The following is a 19,771-nucleotide window of genomic DNA, read 5'->3' as shown; positions in this document are numbered from 1 at the left end:
CATCCCTTCCTCACCTGTACAACACAGAGGAAGGCACAACTTTTACGAACTAAGAATTAAATGTAATAATGGATGAAAAGCACTTGGCAAGGTACTACTTATATAAAGTATTTGCTTTTTTAGTGTCAAGTGGCTTTTATTAACACAGAGCTGTGACTGTAATGAGAAGAAATGAAGAGAAGGCAGTCCCATCCATGTAGTTCTCTGAGAATAATGAATGCTTTCAACAGACCCGGCTCATCAGTTTACAAACAGCAGTCAGCAACCACCAACATTCAGATTAAACCTGCTTTGTTATTTAGGGGAGAAAATATTTCCTGAGCTATACCTTTGATGCCACAAGATGATGACTAAGATATGGCCAAGAGTGGGCAACTGTCCTTCCTGGTTCATCTTCTTCCACACCCGTCTGCAGCAACTCCTCCACCAAGAGCTTGAGAGGCCACCATGCCTCCCCTTGGCTACTGCAGCTATTGTGTGACAAGCCTTGCTCAGCCACTCTGGAAAGAGGGGAAGGCAGCCTGGCCTAGCCTTAACTACAGAGTCCTTGAGCCAAACTCAACAAGGACACACAAAAAACCAATCTAATAAAGGCACATCATAAACTCTACTTTTTACCTGTTTAAAATTACCCATGTACATAAAAAACATACATATAGGTCACACGAGTACCTATATGATTTTTTTACTACAAAATCTTATGGATTGCTATTTAAGTATTAATAAAGCACTAGAGGCAGCATACAAAGCAATAATAGATGTGGAAGTATAAAACACACATTTAATTCTATTTAAAACAAGTTAAAATTTTCACGATAAAACTTCTCATTAATGGTAAATCACAAACTTTAATATTTGGAACTATATAATATATCTGGGATATTGATTAATGCCCCCTCTCCTTTCAGGTATTATTAAATATTATTATTCAAATAAAAATTCTATTTGTTTCTATGTATATCTGACATTTACATGTGGTAAAAAGGGGTAAATAAGGTTACTTAAAGTCTTAAAGTAAATCTTTAAACTTTTTCCAGAAGGTTTAAGACATCACATTTTTCTCATGAGCACAAAATTTACAGTCAAAAGTTGCACATAAAGGGTTTATTTTAAATGTTTTAAGGATAAGATAGAGTTACATCATAATTATAAAAATTACTTACAGAATTAACAGATTTATATTGTTTATACTTCTAAATGCAGAGAACAGGGAACTGTCTACACATTGTATAAAATAAAATTAAAATTAAAAATGAATTCAAGCTTGAAAGATGAGGTCATTACCTAATTTTAAGATGCGAACACGAAGACCTCTGAACTATACACATTCGTTCAAACTGCACTACAATGATGGAAAATACAAAAAGCGCAGCATTTCCAAGGAACCACAGACATTTTGACCATAATTATTTGTTCCTGTTTTGTCTTTGGAGAAGTTTCTTTTTTTTTTTTTTAAGACAATCAGCTTAAGAATGTTTTCAGGCACTACAATTTGTGACAATCAGAATAGTTTTCTAATGGGTCCACAACGTTCAGAGATTCAAGCCCAATGCACTTCGGGGTTTGGCACATAAAACAATAATAGAAATGAAATCTGGTCTACCGGTAACTGTGTTTTAAGATGCACAGTCCCTTCAAATGCTGCTTGACACATACAAGTGGAAAAGTCACCTTCTGTTGGCACTACGTTTGCTTCACCAGTGCATTTTATCCTACAACCACTAAGACAGCACAGTAAGCAAATATACAGAAAACTGAAAACAAGTAAAAACAAAGATAGAAAACAAAAAACCTAAATATCTTTAACATGCATTTTTAGTTAGTTACATTGAACATTCTACTTAGAATAGAGCATGCAAAAAAGGATGGTCTGCTTTTAAAGTTTTCCTTTGAAGCTTTCCGTGGCAGCCAGACATCACACACACGCACACAGGACACAGTAATACTATAGCAGGTCAATGAGAAAGGCCAATACATTTTATACAGAGATTCATGTCTCGTATTGTCACAAGTCCCATGATGATTTTGGAAATTAATGTTGGATTCCTAGGAAAAGGAACCAACATCCAAATACCAGGAAAATGCAAGCAATGCATGCAGATCTGAAACATATGAGCCTAAAACGAAGTCTGAAATACTCGGCTAGGGAGATTAGTCACAGCATCACTAAGTGTGGTTTAGGCCACCAAAAAAGGAAAAAAGAAAAAAATGGAAAAACAAACAAAAACCCCTTCCCCCTCCTTCAGCCCTAAAGGCACCCCCCAAAAAAACCCAGAAATAATTAAAATAATAACAATAATCACTTGTCACATTCATCTAGAGGGTGGCAGATCATATGGTACTGAGGTTGCTAAAGGTACTTGCAGAAAAACCACAATACAAGCCATTAAGTAATGCTAGAAATGTTTCAACTGACCCAACCCGCAGAATACTTCCAAAGAACTTTGCTTTCCAGCCCAAAGTCAGTGTGCTGTGTTTGTGTAGTGCACGTGCTGGACACACTGGGCCACCCATGTTCACCTGGGCTTGGGGGGTTGGGCTTAGCCTTGAGATTCAAATGCAGGCACTCCTACAAGAACCATCAGGAAAGCAGCTGACATATATGCAGCATGACACTGGTTCAAACAAGGGAGGGGCATCTAAGACCTGGGTACTCACTGCAAGGAGAAGCTCACCCCCTGGCTGCTGAGGCACTAGACATGCTACAGAAAATGTGGGGTGTGTTCATGGTGCATAAGGTGACCATCCAACAGAACTAGATACATCCTTCCTGAACATGAAGTGGGCATCATGCGAACCACACATGAGACCTTGGAACTACAGAATCCCTAACATCAAGGACGGCCACGAAGGAGGTTGCACGGACCTCTAATGTTTGACTGATAGCGTGAGCGGTTAGTCTTCTGCCCAAATCTCTGTTAAGATTTCCATATCTCCCCAAAAGACTGGTTTCACATAAGGCCTCTTAGCTTTCAAACCACGAGGGCTTATCTAAAACAAAGTGACAGGTGGGTGTTTTGCTGCTAAACCAACTACTTTTTTGGTTAAAACAACCTTGAAGGAATAAGCCATGGAAAGAGTCTGTGGCTAAGGGCTGCTATCAGTCACACCTACAAATGAGATGGCTGACTGACCCTGGTATGAGAGAGTCCCCAGCAGCGGCACACAGTGAGCAAGAACGTACAACACCAAAAAGGTGTCAGGGGGTTTTAGCTAGTATTTGTCTAGACATCCTTTGTGGGGAAAAGCCAGCGGAAAAAAGCCTTTGGACCATAATCATATATTAGTAATAATAGTAATTAAAACACAAGTTTCCCAGAGAACTTGTTAGAGGGCAATGCTGTCATTTTCCAACTTACATTAATAAAAAAGTACTGTGTTCTTCCAGGAACTTACCACATACACACAAATGACTGATGTACTGTTGGTTTTAAATCTGTGTACCAAAATCCAGATTACTGATTTGTACAAATAATGGACCCAATGTGTGCCCAAAATACACTGGCATTACACTGTGTGGACCAAGCACCTGGGCTTTGCTTAAAAAAAATATTTAATTAAAAATGTAAACAAAAAAAATTTACAATGCTTAGACTTAATGGCAGGCTTTCATCCAGATTTCTGTTTTATAAAATTCTAATGTGGGTCACTAACTATCAAGAAGTAATTCACATTTGGACTTATGGTTTTAAAACCTCCAAATTTAGAAGGTGCTCTGAACTTCTGATTTTCAAACAAGCTGAACATCCCTACATGTTTCTTGTGCCCAGTTTTAATTTTCAGTAAAAGGCAGTAGTTTATTAAATATGACTGACTTGGGTCAAGCACTACTGCTAAATTGGAGAAAATTGTTTAACCCACATCCCAATCCACAAAGAAAGGACTGCCAATAAAGTGTGTGTGCACATGTGCACACATGTGCGCACAGAGATCTCTGTGTATATTATATATGTATACAAAGAGATAGATAGGTAGATACAGATACATATATATCTCAAAAAAGGCAGTAATGAAAATACCAAACTATGCTTGCATTGTGGCAGCAGAATAGATAAGAAAATATTAAGAGTAAAGGGGAAAATGAATAAGATCTATTACAGTTTTAATTGACTATGATACTAGCTTAACTTTTACCAAATTTGCCTGTAACTCCCCTCCAAACAGGCAGACTTCTTTTTTAAGAGGAAGGAGTTCCTTACACAAAATGCTTTGTGTTCACATAAATCTGTAATATTCAGAACAAAACCAGTTCTGCTGGCAGAGATTGTGGGTTCGCAGGACATTTAAGCTTTCATTAAACTGGAAAGCAATCAAGTCTTTATGTCTACAAATTATACATTTAATAGTTCCATAAATTTGGCAAAGTTCATGATGACATCTAGGATGTTTTCACCAAATCGTAGACATAAATATGGAAATCATCATCAAACTTGATGAAATAGACAGATGGTTTGGCTTCTACTTGGTGAATGACCATGCCAGTCCTTTTAGAGCCATCTTCTTTGGCATATTCCACTTGTTTGCCTACCAGGCTGTCCACAACTTCTCCTGGTTCCCTTTCTGCTGGAGGTGAATCATCTATATGTAAAGAAGGGGGAAAAAGAATTTAAAGTGAATTTTTAGATACATGCCAACTCACATGTTTATTTTATCAATTACAATTTTTTTTAATTTCCCGAGTTTATCTTATCTAGACCAAAGTCAGCAAACTTCTTCTTCAAGGACCAGAAAATAAATACATTAGACTTGAGGCCACATGGTCTCTGAATGAACTACTCCCCTCTGCTTTTGTGGTATGAGAGCAGCCATAGATGATACATAAGTGAATGGTGTAGCTGAGTGCCACTAAAATTTCATTTGTTAAAAAACAGTATGCTGGCCCCTGCCGAGATCTAGACATGTAAACAAGTTTAAAAATCATAACCAGAAATTCTTTTGGTTCATGTTTAATTATGGCTATAATTACCTGAGGAGGTAAGGATTAAATGAAGAAAAGGTCCAAGGAAAAAAAATCTAAACAACTATACATCTTCTTAAAAATGTTAGAGTCACTCTGCAATATTACTGAGAATATGCTACACAGAAAATTCTTAAGTAATCGTGTTCTTGAAGCTCCTGATTCTCCTCAACTTTATTGTATTACACATTGTCTTCCTAACCCAGTTTCAAAACAAAAGATTTCCTTTGCTTTACAAGTAAGTGATAAATGAACTCCATCCCCAGACCAATTACAACTGAATCTCCAAGGATGGCTGAAGCCCCTGTACTTTTTAAAAGGTCCCCAAGAAAACCCAAGTGGTGGAAAACACAACCCTCTGTATGACCTAGCAGGAACTCTGTTCTAGTATTACACATGAAATGAGAGCAAATCATAACCAGCAACAACAAAGAAACAAAGTAAAAGAGAAAAAGGGGGAATAGAGGCAGACAGTTAACAATCCTATTTTAAGAAACTCTTGAAGAACTCAAGTTTTTCCCCAGGTACTAAGAGGAAACAGGGCCTTCAGGAGAGTATCCAGATACCTGGTTTTCTAGGACAGTTCAGACTTAGGCCAGTCATTCTGGCAAAATAGTAAGAAGTGTACCATTTTATGCTCATGGGTATCCTGGGCTGGATCATTATCATATATTTATGCTAATGGTAGTCTGCCTCTCTGATTAAAACAAATTATCTCTTGAATGGCACAATCCAAACAGTTTTCTGATACCTGGTACTAAGAGTCACACAAAAAATGACTATGCACACATGATGTTTAAACAAGAAAGTGGAAGAGGAAACCTAGGCTGAAATACCTTAAAAAATGCTTTTTCCTCAAAAGCATCATCATCATACTTCCATACTTTCATGGCCCTTCACGTTTACAAAAGAATTCCAAAAACATGATCTCCAGACATTTTACAGTAACATGAGCAAAGAAGCAAAGGGCTGAAACAGAGGCCACTGTAGAGCTCTTTCGATTCAGAGCATCAACACTGTTTCTAATAGCAAATAAGCTTCTATACAACTCAAAAAAACATTTAGCAGTTTGGAGAAAGAAGAGAGGATAAAGATGTGGATGGGAGGAGACATGGAGAATATGCAAATAACCTCACATTATCATTAAGTCCTCAATACTTACACATTTTAGGTTGATTGGATATATCTCTAAATTAATTAACTAACTAACTTCATATAGGTTGGAGAAATTTTAAAAAAGATTTATTTATTTTTAGACAGATGGGAAAGGAGGGAGAAAGAAAGGGAGAGAAACATCAATGTCTGAGATACATCCATCAGTTGCCTCTCACATGTCCCCAACTAGGAACCCAGCCCACAACCCAGGCATGTGCCCTGACCGGGAATTGAACTGGTGACCCTTTGGTTCACAGGCAGGCTCTCAATCCACTGAGCCACACCATCCAGGGCAGGAGAAATGCTTTTAAGGAATGTTGTCATAAAAATTCCTGTCTATATGTACATACTATCCATTAAAAACTAAAAAAAAAAAATTATGGTACATATACACAATGAAATTCTATGCAGCAGAGAGAAAGGAGCTCCTACCCTTTGCAACAACATAGATAGAACTGGAAAGCACTATGCTGAGTGAAATAAACCAGGTGTTGAAAGACAAATACCATATGATCTCACCTTTAACAGGAAGCTAAACAACAAAACAAACAAGCAAGCAAAATAAAAACAAAGACACTGACATAGAGAGCAAGGGGACAGTGACCAGAGGGGAGAGGGGAGGGAATTTAAGGGGAAAAAATGGGAGGGATTTAGAGGAACAAGTATAAAGGACACAGGGACAATAACTAAGGGGGGTGGAAATGAGAGGGAGGTGGGGAGCACGGGGTGGGGTAGGCTGGGATGGGAGAAATAGACAGAAAACTGTACTTGAAAAATAACTAAATAATTTTTTTTTAAAAAAGAGAAAAAAAACCTTATAAGAAATGTATAGAAACATCAAAAAAACAATATTATAATGTGAAAAGTCAGAGCCCCAGGTCAGAAGGCTTAGCATTGTGAAGATGGCAATACTCCCTGAACTGACCTAGAGATTCAATGTAATTCCTATCAGAACCTCAGCTGCTTTCTTTGCAAAAACTGACAAGCTGATTCCAAAATTCATATGAAATTGCGAGAGACTCAGAATAGCAAAAACAATTCTGGAGGGGAAACAAGGGCAGAATCACTTTTGGATTTCAAAACTCATTACAAAGCAATGTAATCAAGTGTGGCATTGACACAACCTGGCATATGGGCAAATGGAATAGAAGTGAAAATCTACAAATACACCATACATCCCTAATGGACTGATTTTCAACAAGGGTGCCAAAGCATTCAACAGGGAAGGAATAGTTTTTTAAAAAATGGTGCTCAGAGAACTGTGTTGGCACAAACGAGAATAAAGTAGGACCCTTAAGCTACATCATAAACAAAAATTAACTCAAAACATACCAAGGATCTAAATAGAAGAGATAAAGACCTATACAGTTGAGAGTTAAAAAAGAACTCTTAAAAAAAGAAAACAAAGAAGTAGGTAAATCTTCACAGCCTTAGATTTTACAAAGGATTACATGATACAATACCAAAAGCACAAACAACAAAGAATAAGTAAAATGGACTTATTTTTTAGACCATCAAGAGTGAAAGAGAATCCACAGAATGAATGAGAGAAATCTGTAAATCGTGTATCTGACAAGTGACTTATACCTAGAATACTGACTACTACAACTCATAAACAGACAACCCAGTTCAGAGCAGGACAAAGGACATAGACATGTTTTCAAAGAAATACAAATGACCAATAACAATGAAAAGATACTTGACATCTTCAGTCACCAGGGAAATAAATGCAAACCAAAACTACAATGAGCTATTACTTCAAAATCACTACAATCAAAAAATCAGTTAACTAAGTATTCATAAGGGTGTGGAGAAATCAGAACTTCATACTCTATTGATGAGACTAGATTAATAATGCAACTTCTTTAAAAATTACTCTAGCAGTTTCCTAAACAATTCAACATAGAGTGATCACTATAATTCATCAATTCCATTACTAGGTATATACCCAAGAGAAATGAAAACATGCATCCACTCAGAAACTTGCACACAAATGTTTATAGCAGCAGTCTTCTGAAATAAAATAGAGGACAATCCAAATGTCAATCAACAGATGAACAAATAAAATACAGTCTATTCATACGAAAAGTACTGGGTTGGCCAAAAAGTTCATTAAGTTTTTTTCCCATAAGATGGCTCTAGTAGCACTTAGTTGTCTTTAAGCTCATTGAAACAATTTTGTTAGGTTGCACTGTGATAGCTGTTATATCAGTGTTCATTTAAAAAAATCAAAATTGGTGCAATTTTTGTGTAGCCATTTTAATATTGAACATGGAAGAAAATACGCAAGATTTTCAATATATTATGCCTTATTATTTCAAGAAGGTAAAAATGCAAAAAAAGATTTGTGCAGTATATGGAGAAGGTGCTATGACTGATGGAACATGTTAAAACTGGACTGCCAAGTTTCTTGTTAGAGATTTCTCACTGGACCATGCTCTACGGTTAGACCAGTTGAAGTTGAGAGCAGTCAAACTGGGACATTAACTGAGAACAATTAATGTTACATATACCATGTGGAAGATAACCGACATACTCAAAATGCTCAAATCAATAAAGTTATGGTGAAAATGAAAAATTTGTCTTTATTTTACAAAAAAAAACAAAAACCCTGTAAGCACTTTTTGGCCAACCCAATATTTGGCCATTAAAAAAAAAAAAGTAGTAGTACTGACACAATCTACAGTGTAGATGGGCCTTAAAAAGACTACGCTGAATGAAAGAAGCCAGTCAACAAAGGATGCCATATCATATACCCCATTCATATGAAAGTACAAAGTCCAAAGCAAGGAAATCTACACAGAAGGTAAATTACTCTTGGCAAAGGGACAATTTCACAACCTATGCTTGGTGTGTGACTAAATGAATCATCATTTATCCCTAATAATTGGAATTTTAAAATGTATCTGCAAAATAAATATCTACTGTAAAATTCAAGTTACTTTTGAAACATCAAAAATAAAAGCTGTCAATCCATACTTACTAGAATCAGGCATAATACGAAGGTCACCTTCTTTATAATCATCTAAGAGCTGGTACATGTACAAGACGGGGTCCTTCTCATAGGTGATATAAAACCACGTGTTCATTATAGGGGCTCGTGCTAAGACCATTCCCCTCCATTCATCTTTAGAGCCATCCTCGGTCTCAAACATGTGCTCTACTGCTTTACCAATCATTGTGTCGGCTAGGTGTGCATCACTGATTCGGGATGTTGCTGGGGACAAAAAAAGCAAACAATGGTCCACAAAGGGTTTCACTGAATATGTACTGTGAAAACTGAATTTATTCAAGGAGACTACCTAAAATGTTGTCCACACATCACTAGCCAGCATCAGTCACCTTGTGGGTTTTAAGAACACCCACCAAAATTATGTTGCTGAGTCCAGCCCAGATTTAATTCCATAAGAACTATTTTACTGCCCCAAGTTGGTTATTTTGAGAATGTTTTGTTTTTATTTAATTTTTCTGTACTCATCTGCTCTTTGTACTTATCTAAACTGGGGCTTTTAATTGTTCATTCAAGGTATAAAGCTTTTTTGTTATTGTTTGTTATTTTAAATTTTGAGATAATAATAGACTTACAGAAAAGTTGCAAAAAAACTAGCATTCCCCTATACCCTTCAACAACCTTCCCTTTGTATTATCATCTTACATAAAGAACCCACAGACCACTTATTAAAACTAAAAAACTAATTTATTCAAGATACAGGATTTTAGTCTTGCTCCTTAAATCTATTTCCACAGCACTCAGAGTGACCTTCATGGCAGTTACACCAGTCATGTAGGTCATTTACTTAAAATGCACTAGTACTTTTCTGTCATAATTTGAATGACACACTGCTTCTCACGGGCCATCATTCCATGTTTCCCTGTTAGCCTTCCCCCTGACTGTCTACACCTCAGAGACCTAAACACCTTGTTTTTTTTTTAAGAAATCCTTTGCTTCTCTTCATGCTGGCCATGTGCTGTCCCAAACCTTCAGGGGCTCGCTCCTGAGCAGGTCTCCTCCCACAGGTTCTCCAGAACCACCCTGGTGAAAGTTGCCCCACCAGTCACCTCACCCAGTTTTATTTCTTAATGGTATCTGCGGTTATCTGTTTTATGTGTTTGTTTATTTGCTTTTAGCCTGCATACCACGATGGAAGCAGAGGCCTGTCTTTCCCATCCTGTTTTCAATACCAAGCTCATAGTAGTTCAGTATTTGTTGTATGAATTATTTCAGATAGTGGGGCTGTTCTACACGACCTATGTTAGGAGCACCGTGGCCTCCCCACTGGTATAGCAACAGCCCTCTGCAGTCCAACTTCACCTTCTTTAAAGAAGTAGGCAAAAATTACAAGCTTCACTTCAACACTGGGAAATTACGGAGATTCTTACTGACTGTAAGATTTCTCCAGTCCTCAAGTTTTAGACAAATGTCTTTAAAATAAATTAGCAATTCTATTTTGCTTGTGGCTCCTTTTCTTTGTTAAATAAAATTCAAAGGGACAAAGATTAGAATTTCTTGGTAAAGATACCACTATCCAATTTATTAGGACATTCTAAAAACATATGGTGGTGTTCTCGGCTTAATTATGGGATAATTAATAAAAAGTACATAGAATTCCTCACTGTGTATAATGTTAAAATGAAACCCCACTAGTTTCTTCATACCAGCAGTTCTCAAGCTTTTTGATCTGAGGACTCTTTTACATTCCTAATTTTTGAGGACCCAAAAAGAGCATTTGTTTGTATGGATGACAACTATCAATATTAACTATTTTAGAAACTGTAAATGACAAACCTAAAAATATTTATTCAAAAAACACCTACATAATTTTTTAATGAAAAATAAATATCTTCTAACAAAAAATTAGTAAAAAAGTGTCATAATTTCACATATTTGCAAATCTCTTAAGTCTAGCTTTAAAAAGGATAGTTTCTCATATCTACTTTAGCATTCAATGTTACATGTTCTTTCAAAAAACAGGCTGTTGAAAAAGTAGCATTCTATTAATCTTTTCAGGTAATTCTAGATATTCTTTTATCATATTGTTTCAACTCAACATATGGTAGCTCCTTAAAGGTTAATTACAATGTAGAATATAAAATCATTATCAATAAATTTGGCACACTGTTAAATTAGAACTCATGTATCTCCAGAATACATATAGGACTCCTACAACTGAACAAAAAAAATCAAATAACCTCATCAAAATATGGGCAAATGTCTACACATGCAATGGAGTCCTATTCATCCTTAAAAGGACAGCCTTACACATGCTACAACATAAATGAACCTTGAGGACATTATGCTGACAAAGAATGCCAGTCACAAAGACAAATATTGTGTAATTCCATTTTTAAGGCATCTGAAATAATCAAATTTACTGACACGAAAGTATAATGGTGGGTGCCAGGGGCTAAGGACAAGGAAAAAAGTAAGTTGTTTAAGGAGGATAGAATTACAGATTTACATAATGAAAAAGTTCTAAAGATCTATGTCACAACAATGTGAATACACATAACACCACTTAACTGTATATCTAAAAATGGTTAAAGTAGTAAATTGTGTTTCTTACCACAAAACAAAAAAAGTCTCTCAGTCTTTGGATCTTTTACAAATACATGATTTGGTAAAAACAAAACAATAAACAAATATATGATTTGGTAACATCATGCATGTTTATATAGAAAATAAGAGTGGAGCAAAAGCAGGTTTACAATTGTTTGGATGGGAAATAAAATAATAATAACACAAGACTAAACTCTGTTTTGTGTACTCCCCACTGTAAATCTAGTTTTCTCCCAGTCCATATTGAACTTGCTGAGTTCTGCAGATTTTCCAAACAGTGTGAAACTCCAGTGTACAATTATGAAAGAATAAGAGTAAAAGGGCAAGTTCCTCCTTACTATTATAGAAATTAATTTGACTTCACAAACCTCCTGAGTGGGCTTCAGGAAACCTGAAGGGTTCCCCCGACCATACTTTGGGAAACACTACTCTGTGCTATCACATGCTTTTAGGCTTACTGACATATTTTTTTCTCCACCTTTAGTTTAAGGAAAACAGTATTGTAACTGTAGTGTAATGTACTGCTTGAAACAAATTAGCAGACTTGTTCTACATGGATAATTCTTCAGGCTTAAGTATAGTAGGGAATACTATAATTAGCTATTAATTAAATTAGGCACATGATATATTGCTGGTTTTGCATACAGGCCTCTGGATTTCCTGTGTTCAATTACTTTGCTGTTAACAAACACATCCATGTCTACAGTTGGAAAATGAGATGACTCAGAACCAGAAAAACATTAGGTAACTCTTAATCCCATCACTAGAGATAAATATTTTGGGGTATTTTGTTTTTATCTTTTTAAAAAATCTAGACAAAAATATTTTTTCTCTTTTATGATGACAAAAGAACTGACTAACACAGGTCATGCAGCAAAATGTTGTAAACTTCACATGAGCTAGTAGTCTTGCCCTAAAAGGCACAGATAATAAAATTTTGGGGTCAGAAAAAGAATGCATGATAATTAGTACAAATAATTGATATAAAGGTTTGGATAATATTTTTTAAGCCCCGAAGATTCAAATCATTGATTAGTTTCTTATGTGGAAATAGACTAACGTCAAGATCAAAAGGGAATACATTATGTGCTTCATGAAGAAAAATAAGGTGTTCGGTTGCACTTGTAATAGACAAAAATGTTTAAAATGCCAAAGATTTACGATTACACAATTAGTTACCATTGGGAATAATTTAAAGAATGAAAACTGAACCATTTTTATACGCAAAATGAATAAAGACTTAACATATACTATCTAAAGGGAAGATTAACAATAAATTTGCTGCTCAGGCAAAGAATTAACTTGCTGAGGGAAGCACAAGAACCAAGAAGACAATGGCAAAAACAAAAATGGCAAGGGGAATAGGTAAACACTTCTTCCCTTGATAAAGTGATCCCCAAAGTTCTAACCCTTCAAGACCAGATCTACTGAGGTTATATTTATTAATTGCATAGGCTTTCAAAGATAGTTCCAAAAGCATAAGTAAGCATTCAAGCAATAGCAGCATCACATCATAATAATAAGAAAACTTATAAAGTAAAAACTTTGAAGAAACTAACATTAACTTGGCCATAACCTAGTGATCATAAAAATAAAATCAATCATTATTATTTACTGACACCTTATGCCTTAAGGTGTTTAAATTATGCAAAGCAAAACCAATTCTGTATGTTTTTTAAAAAGATCTATTTATTTTCATTAATGCAGTGCAAACAAAATCTAAGAAATATAAAATAAAGTTCATGTTTTGCTTGTTTAAAATTTGGCTGACAGTAAAATTGTCATTTATATAATAACATAGAATGAAACATACATTTCACATAAAGATTCTAAAATGTTTAAGATTTTTCTTGGCCATTATGATCTGATGAAATAAATACACAGAATATCTGAGCTAGTAAGAAATATTCTTACCTATCAAAGTACAGATAAATAGTGAACAAAATGTGAGAAATAACCATATTAAAATTATTAGGTTGTAAACTTCCTGGAGAACAATTTCATACATATTTATATGCCCTGCAGTTGCTTTAGAACAATCACTGATCCATTTTTGTAGTATTAGGTTACTGACTTAAATACAGTGTTTGCGCTCTACTAAAAATGAAGATACCAATAATACAAAAGAATAATTAGAAAGCATCTATTTTGGTAATTATTTTTAAAGCATACAAATGCAGAAATAGTAAAAAGAACTTACCAACTCTATCAGGGAGGACTTCGAGTGCAGAAACTCTTTCATCTTTATTAAGTTCTAGTCCATAAACACAGTCAAATCCATCGTATTTTATAAGATACAAAGAAGGGTTTACAGGCACCTGGTCCAGAACGGTTCCTTTCCACTGGGTGACAGGGCCACTCCCCTCCTTCCACCCATGCTGAATCCTGCAGCCTACGATGTTCCGCCGAGGCTGGGACACTGGCTTGCTTGGCCCCACACTGCTCCGGTGTTTTCTGTATTCACACATATACACATGTAAGGTTATCAGCTCATAGGTATGCACTACTAGATTCAACACAACTACCACTAGCTAGCATGTTCCCTCACTAGACAACCGTGGCTGTGTTGGCTAATGCTGCCACCCAGGCAGTCACATAGCCATACAGGTGGGCTACCACCCTGAGTGTAAAGAGTGGGTTGGCAGTAGGAGTTTCTTGTGCACCCCAACTGTGGCCGGCAGAAAAACTCAACTAATCAGTAGCAACTCAAGCCCTAATATTAAGTATCAGTTTTTCAGCAGTTTTCTAATAGAATCAACTCACAATTATCCCAGTAAATCAAAGAAAGAGACACACATATACGGCTTTATAGAATATAAATGCATATCTAGTCAAAATGAAATGTACCCATTCAATTCCATCCACTCTAATGCTCACATAATTTTGTCCCCTCCACTGACTTAAGCTGTAAAAATAAACTAGACATTTAACTTTACTTTTTAAAACTGGAGTCCACTGGCTTACTTTGTGCATTATAACATTATTACTTCTCTAGAAAATATATAATCTTAAATGCTTAAATTTGTGATAAATACTTAAATATTAAAAAGTATGGACCAACACCAAACTACATTCTTTCTGGATTATTAACAACTGAAAAATCTACATACAATGTTTACAAACAATACACCTGACTCTTACTATTAGGAAAAAAATCTTTGTATCACCTAGATATCCAAAGACACCCACAGGGGTAACATTTATCCTGAATACAAGCTGAAGGCCAGGCCCTACTGGCACCTGGATACTGCTTTATGCCAACAATAAGACAATATAAAGAAGAGAATTCGCCTCTCACAGTTTTACAGGCATAAAGTTCTCATTTGGTATACCATGAATAAAAGTAATGAACAACTGGCATAAATACAAATAAACTAAAAAAATTATTATAGGCTATGATATTTAAAACTACAATTGCATATGTAAATAGAACAGTTTGGTAAATTTAGTTGAGTTTTGTGAAACAGAGAAATAGGTTATAGCACACCATTAGGGCTGCCTTGATGAGGCCTGAAATCTTACCTAAGCAAAATGGGGAATACCATTTGGAAAAACACCCAGAAGGAAAACTCCAGTCAGACTGAAAAAGATTCACAAAGTTCACTCATGGTCCATGTAGACTGTTAGGAAACCAGGAACTGACAGGGCTGCCCCAGCCTTCAAGGCTCCATAAACACCCAGCAAAACTGCCTTCTAGGAAGGCAGAGACTGAACTGAGGATACACTGCTGGGGACCACATCGTAAATGAGAAGGATGGGAACACAGGACAAAGGAAAGAGGCAGTTCAAAAACTCCCCAAAGAGGCAGACCTCAAAAGGTATGATCGAGACTACTCAGAGGCCCTATTTTTTAGTATGCCAAAGGAAAATCGCTGAAACCTGTGCAGAGGACAGCTGACCTGGAATATTTTCACCCTCTTCATGTACAGGAGTAAAGGAGAGAACCATGGTGGGAACAACACAAGATGATACTGTAACAATAAAAAGATGAACCAACGGGCAATGGAGGCAGACCCGCCAGGTAGAGAAAATTATCATCTAATATTAGGCACACAGCAAGGCCATGAAATAAGGCCTTACATCAGAAATAAGACTGCTACAGAAGACATGAAGAAAATGAGGCACGGTTCAGACAGCAAGCAGCATTTGAAAACTTTTCAGAAACTGAAGATTAAACTAGAGGAACTATGACAAGAAAGAGATACAATGAGGTACAGGAGGAAAACAGATGATGAAAACAGATGGGGCAAAAATATAAAGAACTAAGAGATGGTAACAAATACAATATTTCAACTTCTACATTAATGCAATTACACCAAACTAAAATAGGAGAAATTATATTAAAATAATTCAAGAAAAATCTCCTGAAATAAGACATACATGTACAAATGCACCCCTGGGAAAGCAAACCTAGCACTATGGACACTAACACATTCTAGTAAAACAAATGTACTTTAAAGAAAATAACATCTCTTGGGCTTCCAGGGAAAAGAACTATATTGGGTTGGCCAAAAAGTTCATTTGGTTTTCCCCCATAAGATAGCACTAGCAGCATTTAGCTGTCTAAAACTTCATTTGAAAAATTTTGTTAGGTTTTATTGTGACAGTTGTTAAAACCTATCAGTGTGCATTAAAAAAAAAACATCAAAATTGGTAAATTTTTGTGTAGCCATTTTAATATTGAAGATGGAAGAAAATATGCAACATTTTCAGCATATTATCCTTTATTATTTCCAGAAAGGTAAAAACACAAGCGAAACACAAAAAAAGATTTGTGCAGTGTATGGAGAAGGTGCTGCTGTGACTGATAATCGTGTCAAAAGCAGCTTGCAAAATTTCTTGTTGGAGATTTCTCTCTGGACTATGCTAGTAGACCAGTAGAAGTTGATAGTGATTAAATCAAGACAGTTGAGAATAATCAACGTTATACTATGCAGGAGATACCTGACACACTAAAAAAAAATACCATGAAAGTTATTGGTGAAAATAAAAAATGTGCTTTGTATTTTATACAAAAAAACACAGACTTTTTGGCCAACCCTACACATTACGTGTAAGGGAAAGAAAATCAGAATGTGACAGCAACACTGTGTGCCTCAAGCCAATATAATGACAAAGTTAAGGTTCTCAGGAAAGAAAATGTAGATAAAGATTTTACTATTGGCCAAGAATTCTATACTGATCACAAAGTAAAAGGCCATAGACAAAGCTGTGAACATGTAAGAATTTGAGGAACACTGTTCTCACAGATGCTTCCTGCAGAATTTTTAGGACACAGTTTTGCACAATCAAGGAACACTTGGGAAAGATTCAGCATAGAGCCAGCAGTAAGTCATGAATATATCTAAGAGCAGAGTAATCATGGGAACTGGAGAAACAGAATAGTATGTACATACTATCTGCTCTGACAATAGTTAATACTACTCTGAAAAGGGGAGGAAAGAACACAAAAATAATGAACAGTTCAATATTACCAGGAACAAACTACCTTACATTTAATGGAGAGAGAAAGGATAGAGCCAAGAGCTAAATTCAAAACTGTTCATGGGAAGAAACCAACCTATATTACCAGGAACATAAATAATAGACTCTGTAATGTAGCAGACTCCTTAATTGAAAGAAAAAAGTTTAATAAAGCACTAGCAAGTCTTAACTTGTAAATACTAGTAATACTCAAACTCCAAAAGAAAGTGAAATTTCCCAAGCTGGTACAGCTCAGTGGATTGAGCTCCGGCCTGTGAACCAAAGGGTAGCAGGTTCCATTCCCAGTATGGGGTACATGCCTGGGTTGCAGGCCAGGTTCGCAGTAGAGGGGTGTGTGTGATGCAACCACACATTGATGTTTCTGTCTCTCTTTCTCCCTCCCTTCCCCTTTCTAAAATAAACAAACAAACATAAATAAATAAACAAACACAAATTAAAATTTAAAAAGTGAAATTTAAGATATTTTCATAATCACTGGGAATGTGCCACTACATCCAACTGGCCCTCTGTAAAAAAATAAATGGTGGCAGACATTATATTTCCTTTAGAATACAGAAATTTTTAATTTTATATTTTCATCAGAGATAATCAATCACCTATCTTTTGATCTGAGGCAGAAAGTCCTAGTTATTCATGCTGGGTACAGACCAGGCTGTCTTTATAGCAAAGAAAGAAGTTGGTTCCCCAGCCTGACTGAGGAAGTAATTCAGTCATATGCACCATTCTATATATAATTCACTACCAAAATGAGACACAATTACAGCATATTCACCAATATAATGATTAATTCATTTTGTGTCAACTTGGCTGAGCCACATTACTCAAGTCATTATTCTACCTTTTTTCCCCATGAAGGGATTTTTTTTTTTGTAGAAAAACAACATGTAAGTCAGAGGACGGTCTTCCATAATGTAAGCTGGGCCATGTCCCATTTAGTTGAAGGCTTAAGAAAAAGCACTCTCCCTGAAGGAAGAGACAATTCTGCCTTCAAACTCTAGCTACAACATGAGCTCTTCCCTGGGTCTCTAAACACTCCTTATATATACTCATACACACATCATTGGTTCTATTGTTCTGGAGAACACTAGCTACAACCAGATAAAGATTCTATCCTAGGCTCAGAGACATAAAATTTCTATCACTGTGATTCTAAATAAAACCAATATAAACTTAGCCAAGTGAGAGCAGAAAAGGGTAACTGGGAAACTCAGAGGAATGGTTTTCCAGTTTAGTTACTCATCCTTTCTACACTCATTAGTGGCATTCTTCTGTAACGAGCAGTTGGCTCTTGAAAAGGGAGATATTTGATGTTCCCTTAATCACATTCAGAACAAGATGTTTTCTCCCTGCTCACCTTCAGAGGTGGTTGGTCACAAGGTTCTCTCTCACTCCACCCTCTTCTGAGGTTTACAAAAGACTCAAGTGGATTTTATTTCCTTACTTTCATTAAGGGAATTTTAATTAACTTTGCTATTAAGTAATATGCCTGGGTTTATTCTAACACTGTTTGTGTTTGAACGTTTTTATTTCCTCAACCCTTTCTTCCTTTATTTATCTGTACAGTTAGAATAAATGAAGTTTCTTTAATAATAGCAAGAGCTCTTAATATCTTACAGCAAATACCTCTACTGTCAAAGTATCAAATTTAAACTTGTATTTTTCTACTAAAATCTACAATTAAATCAGAACCCACACTTTCCCATTTCCCAGACCAAGTAAGACTAAAACCAAACACAAAATTCTTATTAAAAAAAAGTAAACTTTTAAAAAGCAAACATATTAGCACATAGTAACCTCACCTGGCCACTTTTACCACAATGCTGAAATTTAGACTTTTGTTTCAAATTGTTCTTTTTCATGTTGCTACTACCTTAATTTTTTTTTAATCCTTATCTGAGGACATTTTTTTTCTCAGTGCTGTCAGAAAGAGAGGGAGAGAAACATCAATGCAAGAGAAGCATGAACTGGTTGCCTCCCGTACATGCCTAGACTGGGGATCGAACCCCAAACCCAGGGAATCAAACCTGCTACCTTTCAGTTACAGAATGACACTCCAACCAACTGAGCTACACCAGCCAGGACAAGAATTTCTTTAAACACTGCCTTATTTAGAAATAAAAAAGGATTTTTGTTGCTTTTTTTCTTTAACATTTTTACATTTATTTTCCTCTCATGTCTGTTTTGTCTTTCTAGATGTATCCCTCTGGTGAATTACGTATGGTTCATAAATGCAAACTCTAAATTCCTGCAAGCATCAAAATGTTATTTTGCACTCATCCTTAAATAACCTAGGTATACAAGTTCCAAATTACTTTCCCCTCTGCACTTTTATTGAAAAATTATTTTCATTTTCTCTTATCTCCCAGAGTTACAGACAACAGATGTCAATCTGATCCCCACTTCTTTGGGAATAACTCATTTTTCTCTTTAAGTTGCTTTTAGAAGTTTCTTTGTTCCTGGATTCTGAAATGTCACCAGAACTTGTCATATGTTTTTAATGGTCCTTCATTAGCACTTGGTCAGTCTAAAGATAGCTTTGCAAAATCATCTTCAATATTTATTATTCTCCTCCTCCATCCCCCTTTGAAACTTTCATTAGATGAATGAATGTTAGCACC

General features: G+C 35.8%; 1 protein-coding gene across 3 annotated transcripts in view; it reads right to left on the bottom strand.

Annotated features, from left to right (window-relative positions):
• Positions 1 to 1,436: 1,436 nt before the first annotated feature.
• Positions 1,437 to 19,771, bottom strand: part of SPIN1 (spindlin 1) — a 77,660-nt gene continuing 59,325 nt past the window's right edge. For all 3 annotated transcript variants that reach the window (XM_037132760.2, XM_037132758.2, XM_037132759.2), the window contains 3 exons: positions 13,870 to 14,123; positions 9,096 to 9,329; positions 1,437 to 4,578 (listed from right to left, as the gene is read on the bottom strand). In XM_037132760.2, the coding sequence (XP_036988655.1) occupies positions 4,379 to 4,578; positions 9,096 to 9,329; positions 13,870 to 14,123 (688 nt within the window). In that variant the 3' untranslated portion in view covers positions 1,437 to 4,378. The remainder of the gene's footprint in view (positions 4,579 to 9,095; positions 9,330 to 13,869; positions 14,124 to 19,771) is intronic.

The sequence above is a fragment of the Artibeus jamaicensis genome, unplaced genomic scaffold (genome assembly GCF_021234435.1).
Source record: "Artibeus jamaicensis isolate MK-2021 breed Jamaican fruit bat unplaced genomic scaffold, CSHL_Jam_final contig_264, whole genome shotgun sequence".
NCBI classification, from domain to species: domain Eukaryota; kingdom Metazoa; phylum Chordata; class Mammalia; order Chiroptera; family Phyllostomidae; genus Artibeus; species Artibeus jamaicensis.
The sequence above is the reverse complement of the archived record's forward strand: the minus strand, read 5'-3'. Positions and strand labels throughout refer to the sequence as shown.